At 38.6% G+C, this 13991-nt stretch overlaps 1 protein-coding gene across 2 annotated transcripts in view; it reads left to right on the top strand.

Moving 5' to 3' along the window:
* The window catches only part of wwtr1 (WW domain containing transcription regulator 1), a 35199-nt gene extending 24863 nt beyond the window's left edge, over positions 1-10336 (top strand). Inside the window, exons 3-6 of one of the 2 annotated variants that reach the window (XM_041270168.1) lie at positions 6593-6819; positions 8728-8858; positions 9184-9296; positions 10094-10336. In XM_041270168.1, the coding sequence (XP_041126102.1) occupies positions 6593-6819; positions 8728-8858; positions 9184-9296; positions 10094-10275 (653 nt within the window). In that variant the 3' untranslated portion in view covers positions 10276-10336. Of the gene's footprint in view, positions 1-6592; positions 6820-8724; positions 8859-9183; positions 9297-10093 lie in introns of both variants that reach the window. The other variant, XM_041270167.1, reaches the window with a different exon arrangement.
* The last annotated feature ends 3655 nt before the right edge of the window (positions 10337-13991 follow it).

The following is a 13991-nucleotide window of genomic DNA, read 5'->3' as shown; positions in this document are numbered from 1 at the left end:
GTGGCTTAAAACAAAAACAGCTGCTCCAAAGCCATTACGTTTTTTGCTTCAAATAATTTTTGACTTGACATCCTGCTCGCTACATGTGTGTGTGTCATATCTTAGTAAAGCCTAAAATGTTCAACTCATCTAATCCCATTGACTGTACAAACCTTCTATAACTTTGCTAACTTAACATCACTAACATCTGGAGATGGTAAAGGATATGGTTTAAAAAAAAAAGAGGTAGTTTATTTGAGTAACTACAGCTTCTTACGCACGACAGCATGAAACATTAAACGCTAAAGTTCGTCAATTTCAAATATGACTGGAAGGGAGCTGGAAACTAGATAAAACTGAAATCTTGGCAGCAAAACAAGTGGCAACGTGTTGGAAAGAGAGTGTATGACACTTTTCTTTGTTACTTTCCCGCTGAAGGCAAGCTTAAAGAATAGCTGCCTTGCGGCATGTGTTTGAACTATTTCTCCTGTACAGTAAATTACTACCAAATGTGAGTTCCTTGTTAGGCGTCTTGGGATGAAATGGAAAAAGGTGTCTGCGAGTTTTGCCAGTAAGCACTTGAAAAGCTCCTTGAAGCTCTGTTATCTGAAGGCTTATTAGGGTGCCTGAGAGGAATATCAGAGGAATCAAGAACAAGCAGGTGTGTGAAGCAAGGCGTTTCTACAGGGCTTGGGGCAGTGATGGAAACAGGATTAAATACCCTGGAAAATCATCTTACTCATTACTGCAGGATCAGCTCAAGATGCAAGAAACAGGCATCCAGATATATAATAAATCAGAACTGAAAGCAGGCAGTGGAACAACAGGCTTTCGCTGTGGGCAGCCTTCCCTCACTTGACAGCCCTTGAAACCCCAATCGTGCGCCTTGTCACCCCCTTGTAAAAATCTATAGGAACCTGCTCAAAGACAGTTGGATGGACCGAGGACTTATGACAACAAAGTCGTTAGAGGCAGGTTTTAATGATGAAAGAGCCAGATTACATCTACTGCTAAACAAGTGTGCATGTGTGCAGACTGTTTGATTCTGAAGCTGCAAATTATGTGAAAAATGTGCCTGTGTGTAGATAATAGTAAAATGATACTCAGGGATGGGATATAAATCATTTGGAAATGTCTGTCTCTGTCTGTCTGTCTGTCTATCTATCTATCTATAGTGTGTGTGTGTGTGTGTGTGTGTGTGTGTGTGTGTGTGTGCACAGCTTACAGGTTTTGTAAATAAATGGACCACATTCATGAAAGTCACCCTATCGTTCAATATTTCTTATGTACACATGTATAATGTTTTTATCTTTTAATGAGTTGAGCCCTAATGTTTTGGAAAAATATCTAATGCTGTTGTTGGTCGTGAAAAAGCACCAGTGAATACCTCATGATTTATTGAAAGTAAAAGAGCTGAAAATCTGAAGTGTGGAACATAACACCAGATCAGGAGCTTTTCATTACTCCCCTTTCAGTGTCTCTGAGCTGTGAAGTAATTGGTAACCCTAACGCTATTGTGTTAATCAGGCATTCCTAGCAGAAGTCTCTTATGTTTGCTAATTCTTCAGCAGTATTAGACACCATACAAGTCCACCCATCTTACACATTTGGAGACTGTGTTCTATAGTTTCTATTTAAACTGACATTGTACAAAAACAACAACCAAAAAAGCTGAGCTGAGGTATGTTTTTCACAAAGTTGACAAGCTCTTTCTGAAAGGTAAACAACCAAGTACAGTATCACCTTTGTGTGCTGTTCTGTCTACATTATCCTAGCTTATTCTTTAGGGAATGCTAGAATGGATAAAACACTTTTACTGTGCATGTGTGCATGGCAGAGAAAACAATTTACCAGGTGGGGGCGGGGGGGTTTAAAATCCACCTCCACACGTCAACAACGCAGGGGCCCCTTGTTCTGAAGAGGGGAATTTTTTAATCGCCTGACTGCCGCAGGGAGCAGTAAATTCACACTGGGATTCTGCAATCAGTCTTAACAGTGTATCTGGACTGTAGTGTCAACAGGCTGGTAGCACCCCTGTCTCGTCTAGTAGCTGAATGGAACAATGCTGGAACAGATCCCGATGTTTTTAAAGAGCAGTTCTATTGGCCATGTTTGTTGCTGTTATGATGGGTATTTTCCACCTTACTGCATATTTTTTCCTTATTTGAAATGGGTAAAACAGAAATGTAGTAAAATTCACCAATAAGTAAGGATTTTAATCACTTTATTGATCATCTGTTTGTATACAGGGAAACTTGTTCTCTTTTTAACACTGATATATTTATATTCTGTTTTAAGTGTTATATTTATGTTTTAATAGCTGCTGTTAAGTCTGGCAATTTGTCAATTTGCCATGAAAACCAGTAGTAGAGTTTGACATGGGTTATTATCACCAATGAACTACAGAGTGACATTGTCCGCTTTTACCAGAATAGCTGGTTGTTGTTTGTATTTAGTAGTTTGGTTTGAATGTAACCTGTTAATAGACATGTACAATTTTAAATAAATACTAATGTCTGCATCTTTGTAACACAGCGAACCCTGCTGGCAAAGTTATTTCATGACTACCCGTGGAGATTCCTCAGACCAGTCTTTGCTTTTTTTTAGCAGCAGCAAATAGATCATATATAGTTCCCTTTGTCATTAAACAGAACCAGGCAGATATATCTTTTTAAAATGTGTATTCCGACTGGCAGACCTGGGTTTGCAACTAATATCCTTTTGAATGTAGTGGATTAAACCCAATTCTTTCCCTGTGTGCGGAGCGATACGCATGGACTACTGCGTGATACGATTTAATCAGTTAAGTTGCATTGACAGTATTCTATCTTCTTGTTTGAATTCACCTTCAGAATGTCTCACTGCAGCATGGCATCAGCATCACAAACTCCAGGTGTAATACAGCTGCCCTTCCCTAAATTAAATAATTCTGAGCTTGAAAAACACGCTTTAGCACAGACTCGCAAATGGATCGATACTATTGGACAGACCACTGATCAGTGAGTTTGAACTGTTTTCTTGAAGGACATACAGTATTGGCTCTTGATACATGAACTGAATGCAGCGATCTTGGCATTCATTAAAAAAGTAGTACAATACAGCACCAACTAAAATACTCAAAAGTACTCCAAAGGCCTGGAGCCATTGTTGACAGTTCTTCTGATGTTCCTGCTTGAACAGGACAGTTGCATGAAGGCTGGGAACAAGCAACGACATCTCAGGGAGAAACATACTTCATTCACCACAAAACCCAAAGCATGTCCTGGCTCCACCCACGGTTGGATGCAAGTAAGTACCACCGTTGATTGTGACCTGCCCGATCCAAAACCATGGAGCTAAGGAGCAGGACACCTCCCCACCATCATCACCCTGTGACCTGCATCCTACAAACACAGAATTGAGGGACTGCTTTGAAACGTACCCAGATGAGTCTACCAGAGTGTGAATTGAGTGGAGTGCCGTGCACCAGGGTCTTATAACCTGGTCCAAAGATGTGTTTTCAAAATAGCGTTCTGGATTTCTGGTGCTCACTATGCTGTGTCAATAATTGTCAATGAATTCCTTTGGTCATGCACTAGTTCCTGATGGACAGAATCTCAAATTACCACCAATGCCATTTACACCAAAGCAGATTCGTTACAATCCAGGATTTTGAAGTCTAGCAAGGCACTGGAAATGGTGCCATTTGCAAACTGTGTCTTGAAGTCTGGTGCCAGGTGTTGCCAGTTAGTAGGCAGTGTACACGGTTCAAGCAATGGGTGTGCTGGTTTGTAATGTATAGGTCCCATTTTTACACCAAAATCTCTTGGTTGTGAAACTCTGGCAACAGATTGCAACAGTCGTCATGCTCTTTTTACATGCTATTTTGAAACAAGATTAATGCAAAGCTCGGTATCTTTGCTTTATGATAGAAAGTCCTTGTTCTTAAAACAAACAAATCTGGATACATAATTTAGCTTTGAAAAGAAAATTGCTGGAGGTTAAATATGCCTATCAAGGCCTGATGCGAGAACGTTTCTGTATTAATAGATCTGGCAATTTTCATTTCACATAGAAGAATGTCACCATAGAGCAGGCAAAAAAATTACAAGCATTATTTACTATTTACTTGCTTTAACAGGCTCATTTCATGAATAATAAACCCTCACATAAATGAGAAATCTGAGAAATAAAATATCCGGGAGATGTAAGCCTCAATATGGACCCTTTAGAACCCTGTGTTGACCAAAGCTTGGTCTGTTTGAAACGCTTGCGAAAGCAAGTGATTAAGGTGTTATAAACTCTCTTTAAAGCAGGAGGATGTTCATAGAGATCACTTCTTCTTGGTTGGTTTTGGCTCAGGCTATGAAAAGAAGTCTTGTTTGGAGAGGGATACTGCAGGCTTTATGCTTAACAGATTTTTGGACTGAAAAAATCCCCCCCACTCCCCTCCCCCGCTAGAAAGCAGTGTTTTTTGTTGACCGTATTGGATAGCTGACGCTGTTTCTGGGAAATAAATGAATCAAGAAGCTCTTTGTTGGCAGGGCTGGAGTTCTTGCTCCTTTTTCTACAAGATGTCGTGACTACGTTGGGAAAGTAGTTCTGGCAGGCTTTCCTGTCTTCTCTGCAGACATATGTTTTTCATCAGAGTGCTGGGTGACACCTAGTGCTAGCCAGTGGAGATGAATTGAGCTTCAAGCTGCCTGAAAACTGGGCCTAAAGTCTTCCACAGCTGGTCTACTACACTTTAGACACTGAAATAATAACTTGTACAAGTGAGACAGTACATCTGTCAGGGGCAATTTACACCTGTATATTCGGAGTTCTGTCAGCTTTAGGTTAAATAATGTGTTCCCCTTTAACCCTATAGAATTCCTCGATTCATTTGTAGATTCTCATTGATGTCTCATCCGTATGAACCACTCTATAGAAATGTTTGTTTGAATTGAAATGCTATTTTTTTTTTTTTTTTTTTTTTTTTTATTAAATCAGTAAAAGCTTTTCATGGAAGGCGTGTTAAAATAAATAACTGCTTCAGTATTCAGAGCTAGGCCCAGCCAAAGATTCTCATTTGGCATTGAGCCTCAGAACTTCATAGTAATAAAAATAAAATAAACATTTTTATTTGAGTTAAAATTTCAAGTGGAACTAAAAAAACAAAACTCGATACCCTTTAAAATAAACGTTGGTTTGTTTAGTTGAGCTAAACAGCAGCAGATCCAAATAATTTACTGCCTCTGTTTGAATCATTAAAATGGACCCTTTCCTGATCCCAGAGGTGCTTTTTGTTGGTAGAAGTGTCCTGTTTAATTATTCTTGAAGGACTGGAGATAATCTCTATCCCATTTTTTAATGGACTATCTGTGTCACTTCAGTTCTGATCCACAGACATCCCTACATTTTAATCCCTACATTACAAACATATTTGTAATATTCAGTCAGGTACTTTTTAATTTTTTTTTAAAGCATTATCCACATTGTCCACTATTCTGGAAAAGTTTTCTGCAGTTTTAAATGAGATCGAGCAGTGTTTTGTTTTAGCCCAAATGGTCTCCAGCAGTAAAACAATGGGAAAGGAGCTGACGTAAATGCCTCCCATTGTTAATGCAGCAGCTGTAATTTCCTTTTCTTTTTAGCATTCGTGCCATTTTCTAAGAAGCCGATTTCAAGGTAACCCAGGCATTTAGCTGAAACCTCAAGGGGAAATAACTCAAGGGGACTTATCATGCAAACCGTAAAGACCCTGCAAGAAAACAAGAGCTGAACCTGCTTTAACCTGAAACTCACGGTCCAGCGCATGCTCACGTCTGTTTAATTATTACAGTGTATCGGTTGACAGCAGCAACTCGCTGAACCAGCAAAACCACCCTGTGTTTCAGGGCTGACCCCCTCAAGTGTAGCAAAGGTTACATTGACGGCTGTACTTTGTTTATTGCTGGCGCTGCTCTGTCAATGTTCATGTGTGAAGGATTAGGTAATGGTCTAAGGAGACACTTGCATCATTTGATATTAAACAGATCTAAAGGTTTATTTGGAATACAGGCCTGCAGTGTGTTCTTCATCTTCAAGCAGCTGGGAAAACAGCCATTTGACATTGACTATAAGCAAGTTATTTGGTTTCACAAGGCAGATTTCTTTTTCACGCATCTTTTTTTTTTTTTTTTTTTTAAATACCCCCCCCCCCCCCCCCCCCGCCATTTGATTGGTATGATTTTGACTATGTGGTCCACCTAACTAGTAATTCTGTAACAGACCTTTCCTGTGGGCTTGTCTCCCTCTTAATCACTTTACATTATGAATAGATTATGTTAAAGAGAAGAGTGCAAACCTAATTATTCTAATAGTAATGATGGTGCCCATGTGTGTGCGCTGCTTTGATGTGCCCCCCTCATTGATGGTTTACCCACTTAGACAAGATGTTCATTGCTGGCAAGCCTCTTAACATCCATTTTGTTTCCTCCTCAGTAGCTTTAGTACCACAGCTCTTCTTGTTTATTTTATTTATTTATTTATTTAAAAAAAATTTAGTTACTTTTCCGTTTTAGCACCAAAATAGTCAAACTGGTATATTGTTGACCTTGATTTTGTAAATCCTCTGAAATTCAAAACAAATGTGTTTTTGGTCTTTCTGCAGTGATGCACCAGCATCATCACCAGCAGCAGCAGCAGCAGCAGCAGCAGATGACCTCCAGTCCTCCAGTCTCCCAGCAGAACCTCCCAACCCCCAACGCCCAGGCCGGGATGATGAACCTGCCCAATGCGCTGACCGCCCAGCAGCAGCTCCAACAGAAGATGAGGCTGCAGAGGATCCAGCTGGAGAGAGAGCGCATCCGCATGAGACAGGAAGAGCTCATGAGACAGGTAGCGTAGCAACACTGGCCTCGCGCGAGGTGATTTAAAGCAATTTGTTTGTTTAGTCAGCTGCACGTTTTATCCACGTGGTCGTCCAAACGAATGACTAAAGTCACTTTCCCTTTTAAAATGTGTTATCTGTTACCTCTGATGCTGACTGGATTTCTACTTTACCACCTAGAGGCAGAATACTGTAAACCGTCTCCATGGATCTACTCAGAACACTTGTCTCCCTTATGTTCATTTCTCCCTGTAGGTACAATTGAAATGTGTTTAGCTGACAAATCCCCTGCTAATTTATAGAACAGAATTAAGTCTTGTTGACAAACAGAACACTAACATCGTGACATACTGTACTGTGACTTGTGCACGAGACGTTAAATACAACAGTAAAACATGCCATAAATGAACCGTGCATGTTTATGAAGGGTTGTGTTCAGAGGCGGTTCAGTACTGAGGGTGCAGTTTGCACTACTTGCTGTTTGACAGTGTTTGGCCTATAAGGAAGGAATGCAGTTGGCTGGTTGTAAGAATCGGTCCCTCAGTCGCTGCTGACTGGATTTTACTGTGCTGACTGAACGCTGCAGCTGCAGTGTGGAGCCACACCCTGCTCTGAGAGCTTATCTCCAAAATAGCTCCTTTGTACTTCAAAAACAATAGCTATAGAAATCAAATATAGCAGTGGCCACCAGGACAGGGGTAAAATACTTTTGTTATTATTAAATCAACCAGAACACTGATTTCTGCTTTTAATTGCAGATATATACATATTTAATGTCCTGTTATGTATAAAGGGTGCATTGTTTGCAACGTGTTTTGGACACTTAAAACAGTGTTATTAGGACAACAACAAAAAAAAGGAATTAATTTGTATTTGGAAAATTGTGGATTTGAACTGAGAAATATTCTTAACATTTAGGAGTAATACCTACTAGTGCATTTTTTAAGGTAAAGTGGCAGTTGCAATTTCAATACATAAAATATCTTACAATACTGCTGTCCAATTAGAATTTTATTAGAATGCGTTATATTATAGTAGCAAGTGTATTTTTCTGCTCTATTCATGTTTCTGTAAAAATAAACATTGAACCTGAAAAAAATACATCAGTGAAAAATGATCTTTTCATTCATTGGCTTTGCCCTAAATTAGGCACCCCCTCTTGGCGCCTGTCGGGAATTAAAATACAGACGTGGTTTCTCACTAAATGTGTTATCCACTCTGTGACAAGAAAAGGGTTACTTCTAATGCACCCGACTAGGAGCAATTATCTAACATTAAAACAGTGTTGAGCGTCAGATTTCTAGTTTATCATTACCTGTGGTATAAACAGCAGACACCTGAAAGACAGCACTGCTAGCAATTTGGCAGCAAAAATTAGGTAGAAAATTCTTATTTACATTGAGTTATTGATCATCCCTGCCTTGTCAAGAGCTTAGTGTTACACTTAAATAATAGCCTCTCTGTTTGGAAAATTCCTCACATTGATTTTCTTTAAAACAGCACTCTCTTTGAAACACTTTGAAGCATAATTGATAGCTGGATTTTTATAACGTCTTATTGAGATTACAATCTCTGCAACAAAATGCAGACAGGCAGGTAGTGCAGGTGACTAAAATACAGCGGGTTCTTTTCACATTCTGTCGCTTAGTTCCCACCCAAAACCAGAGCCAGACATGTCTGGTTGTTTTACGTGGTTTGAAAATGCCTTCTGAAAGCAGGATCAGAAGAAGACGGTTTTGTTCACACAGGAACCTGGTTGCTAGTAAAACCTTGTTTAACCTTTTTCAAGTGTGGAAAAATGTGCCATTTAGCTGTCGCAGTTAAGAGGGGCAGTAATGCTAACCCTACTGTATGTCAAGCAAACTTCAAAGAAGAGTATTGTTGAGAAGGTTAACTGTGTTGTTTTGCCCCAGGAGGTGGCGCTGTGCAGACAGCTTCCCATGGAATCGGACAATCTGGCTCAAGTGCAGACGGCAGTCAACACACCCGCCATGACGCAGGACATGAGAACCATGCCAACCAACGGCTCTGACCCCTTCTTAAACAGGCAAGCGCTTTCGTGTTTACTGCCTCCCTCGCCCACATTCTGAAGTGGGACCTCAGTACTGGGTAGTAGCTTCAACCCATGATGAACTATTGCCATTATTCTTTGTTGCTTACCCATTTTGAATGCCTCCAAGTGTTCCAGTTGAGTAGGCAGCCCTTTCTTGGGGCCTGTTTGCAAGGTTGCATTTCCAGCTTTGCAAAGCAATTCTGTATTTGTAGTAAATGAAAACCCTATTGAAATATGTTCTGATGGCAGCCGTTTGAAAGGCAGGTTCATGGAATGCGTGGTAATGAAGTGTTCCGCTGTTGTTTTTTCATTCGATTAGCGGACCATACCACTCCAGGGAACAGAGCACAGACAGCGGGCTAGGGTTAGGCTGCTACAGCATCCCCACCACTCCCGAAGATTTTCTCAACAATGTCGATGAAATGGACACTGGTAAGAATGGGCAGATGGATTTATTTTTCTAAATGGCCTGGAATAGTAGCTCATTTCAGATACTGGTTGCTGTGTCTCACTAACATTTTGCATATAACACAGTGTAACAAATTTTATTATTTTTTTGTTCCTGGGTAGTAAGTGTTATTTCCTAATTGCTTATGCCTCAAAAGTATAGAAAATGGCTATTATTCCCCACAGACTTTGCTTTTGTGACCAGGACAGTGATATTTCAAAATATCACTATTTCCAATGGGAAAACGGGCATATGTGTGTCTTTTTGTTCACATCAAGTCAGAAAAAAACAACATATGAATCCAAATTAACATGTATTTATACTAAAGTAATACTGTTATTTAGAAGTGAGCAGTTTTTTGAGATTTACGATTATACTGTATTTACAGGAAATAACACTTACTACCCAGGAACAAAAATTGTGTTACATAGTGTAATCCGAGAATTTAATGCAGATGATTTTGCAATGTGAGTTATTGTTTTTATATCCTTGGTGGGGCAAAGGATCAAATTAAAAACATGTTAGTGGCAGCAGTATTCAGGAAATACAGCTTGTTCATGATTCCGCTTGTTGTATATCGACATTCGCTCTAACTCTCCAGAGGCACATTATATTTAAGTGACTGTTGAATGTTCACATGCGTTTCTGGAATTGTACTAATTATAGAGTGATTGAATAGCGCCACAGAACTAGGAACTAATGCGGTCTGAAATTGTGATTGAGTGTTTGAAGCTGGTGGAAAGCGTTCATTACTGTGAATGTTCTTCACATCCCCTTGCAGGAGAGAGCATGGCTCAGACCGCCATGTCAGTAAACCAGCAGAGCCGCTTCCCAGACTTTCTGGACTCGCTCCCGGGAACCAACGTGGACCTCGGCACGCTGGAGGGAGAAGACCTGATCCCGATCCTCAACGACGTGGAGTCCGTGCTCAACAAGAGCGAACCCTTCCTCACCTGGCTCTAGGCTCCAACAAGCACAAACTGTTCTGATTTCCTTCCGGGATTAGAGGGCGAGGGAGGCAGAGCAAAAAAACACACCACCCCATCCAGCTAACAAGACTTTCTATTTCCACTTTCTCTCCTAGCCTGTTCAAGTGACACTTATTTTGTCATATGTAGCCAATATTTACTACATTTAATGTACTCCCTTTGTGGTCTATCATTCATAACTCTAAGCTAGAATATATACCTCCTCTGCCCCATGGGAATAAACACCCAATGCTTGTTGCTCATAATGAATCAAAGGACACGCTGCATTGCTGACAAAGGCTTGGTTTGGTTCAGGCACACTGATGCAGAGTACAAGTTTGGTGAACTTATTTATAGATGGTACCAAATACTTTTATATAATGTATTTGTGAAAAAGTAAAGCTTTAATGATTATACATAAACTGTATGTTTACAGTTTCTAGTCTTTTTTTTAATTTTTTTTTAATTTTTTTGAAGGCATTACAATAAACACACTTTGCTAGTCAATCAAAGAAACCAATTAGTTATTCTAGTTTCTGGTGCCATTTTAGATTTCTAGATATACAGCCTGTGTTTTGATATTGATCACATTAGGGACATTTTTTTTTTTTTTTTTTTTTTTTTTTTTTTTTATTAGGATTAATTTGAGATGAACCATTGATTTTTAAAAGTAGATGTGTGATGTTTTAAGCACTAGAAGTCAGCGATGAATTGTAAGATTTCTCCAAAAAATATATAATCAATGTATGTTTTGAGAGAAGAATTTAAATACAGTTTTTAGGGCCCACTTAGTAAATTTTAACTTTTGAACACAAAAAATAATAATAATGTGTTTGTATGGCATCATATTAACTTCAGCTTGTGAGAATTTTATATTTGCAAGGTGGACTAGAATTATATACCTAAAGAGAACAACATAGAAGTGTGTGCTGCAGGGATTCTGAAAAAAAAAAAAAAAAAAAAAAAAAAAAAACGTTTTGTATAACTTGGTGTGTCCAAGTATTAATGTACATGAAATTAGTGGTATCTTCAGTTAGAAAAAAATATATGGGTGGGATATCACAAGAAACTCTGAAGTCTACCTGCAGCCCAACTTGATCATTTGTGATGGTAATCTTTAATTTTTTCTTGCATGTTGGACGCCTTACCTGCTATTCCTGATATAGGTGATTTATAATCATGTTATTTATCATGTCCTGTTTTATTTTATTTTGTACAGTCCTATTCATGAAACTGTAGCATATGCCTTATTTAAAGACTGTTTTCATTTTTAATTTGGTATCAATGAAACTTTTCGTTACTGTTTATTAGAGTCTATGCAGTTATTTTTTTTAACAGTCTCTACCTTTTTTAAATGTTTACAAACACTTTAAAAAAAAAAAAAAAAAAAAAAAAAAAGACCGTCTTTGAATGAAGAACCAGCTAGAGTTTCATGTGAAGGGCTTATAGACTTTAAAGGACTGAGAAAGCAACAGAGCTGCTGGATTATTAAAAACAGAATGAATGCGTAAAGCAGTTCCTCCAGCTCTGCTCATGACGTCCAAGCAAAGCCAGCTTCTGTAAACTGAATCTAAAGTATATTAATTTTATTTGTTGGACTCTTTAAGTACACAGGTGTCCAGAGCTCTAGTTCCTGTGACTCATCTGTTATAAAGCTAGGAGATCACAGTCTGCCAGCTTTTCTTGCATGAGGGAGAACAGTCTAAACATTCGCAGGATGTTGTGTTGTGTTTGCACAGGGAGAACTTTTGAGTTTATTCTGTCTGACAAAGGGGGGGGGGGGGGCAGGTAAAAGAGAAGTCAGTGTGAACGTCCTTTGCAAAAGATTGCAGTGTCTTAGAATTAATGGATGGCTACATCTATACAGAAAGTCAGTAAATCATACACTAAATAGAGACAATGCTCAAGGAGTATCCCCAACTAAACTGGGTCCATGGAAATTAAGCTCTGTTATTTTCTATTATATGGTATTATTACGATAAAAAAAAAAAAAAAAATGGTAAAAGTATTAGTTATCCAAATGTAGATAACCGCCAAAGTCATTATAGTAACCAGAATCGCCCCAAAATGGTATTTGTTTTTCTGCTAACGTTGAATTAATTGCTGTGCAGCAGTCCGAAAAATGCCCCATCAGTGAGTTAGATGAACAGGTGGAGCCAGTTGTTCTATAGGTTACTTTCCCAGTCATGACACATGGCGTGCCTGGATTTCCTGGGATGCAATGGCAAGTCCTCCCTGTGCGCTTATCAGTAGAAGGGTGTAGTATATGTGAGTGGTGATAGCATGTTAGTGAATGCTGGAATCACAAACTAATGTTGTTACATGCAACAGTGTGGAGTTCACATATAAGAATGTAATCCTCCATGTGGAGACTGAATAGTCATGTAATGCTATATATATAATGTTTTAATACAATATTGATTGTTGATATTAGATATGTTTCTCTGTAAACGTGAAACATACTGTTTTGCGCCTGTTGTTTTCAAGTGAAGTGTGTTTCTATTGTTGTTTTAGCATACAGAGAGTATGCATGCTAAACCAATCACATTACAATTTATTATACACACTTGTTTGGTACTGGTTTTTATTTCTTTGGTCTTGTACTTGAACAAAAAAAAATGAATAAAAACAAATATAACTGAATTAAACATTCTACCTTCGAAATTATATGTGATACCATGTTAAAAGAAAAATGGGGAAAGTCAGCAACAAGTGAAGTAACAGCATCGTCCAAGGAATAATTATTATCTTATATTTATTTATATATATATATATATATATATATATATATATATATATATATATATATATTATAATATAGAAATATTATATATATATAAAATCTATCAAACTGGATTAATCATGGTGGATTAGTTTGGTAAATTAAACTGAGGGAACGCAAAGCCACTTTGTGGATTGGATCTTGGTTTCAGGAAGCTAGGTTTAAGGATACATGGCACACCAGGGGAGATGTGGGGTTTTATATAGCAAAGTTGCCTCAAACTTGGTCTCCTGTAACCAGGTTTCAAGCCACTGTTCCTGAAAAAGTGGCTTTGTGTTCCCTCAGCTTAGTGGACGCAACTCTTAACACTAGAAAAACAGGCTGTAACTGATGATAAATCCTTGCATCTTCAGCGTTTATTTTATTTCAGTGAACATGAAATATGTATTTTCCTGTGTGTTACACTTGTTCTGTAATATTAACTTTTTAAATGCATATTTAACACATCTATAAATGTGTTATAAACTGTTATTTGTAGTGTTAGACATTTCAAAACTACGTAAGTTAGGTCTCCAATCTGTTTCGAAAGTACAGCACAATACAAATTGACAAATGAAATATATTTACGATGACACCCGAGAGCATGTGCCATAGACAGCACTGCATACATTTACCAAAGTACATTTGGCATCTTCATCGAGACATCTAACTCACAATGTGCAGAGGAGCTCTGGATCCTAAAAGCGAGACCTTTGAGAATCCTAACCTTCGGACGAGAGTTCAGCGGCACCCTGCATAGGCAGCATGAACCTGCGTTAACTCATTTCAGCTGTCTGGTACAAAACAACAAGGAAGAAAACAGCCTTTTCCAACGCAACGTTATGTAGGCTGCAGAATCTATCACTTAGACACAGCAGGGGTTTTCACTGGGCGGTTTAGAAAGAATCTGTAAAAATATGATTCTTCCATTATAAAAGGTGAATTTGAAA

The sequence above is a fragment of the Polyodon spathula genome, chromosome 14 (genome assembly GCF_017654505.1).
Source record: "Polyodon spathula isolate WHYD16114869_AA chromosome 14, ASM1765450v1, whole genome shotgun sequence".
NCBI lineage: Eukaryota > Metazoa > Chordata > Actinopteri > Acipenseriformes > Polyodontidae > Polyodon > Polyodon spathula.
This window is presented reverse-complemented; position numbering and strand designations above follow the sequence as displayed.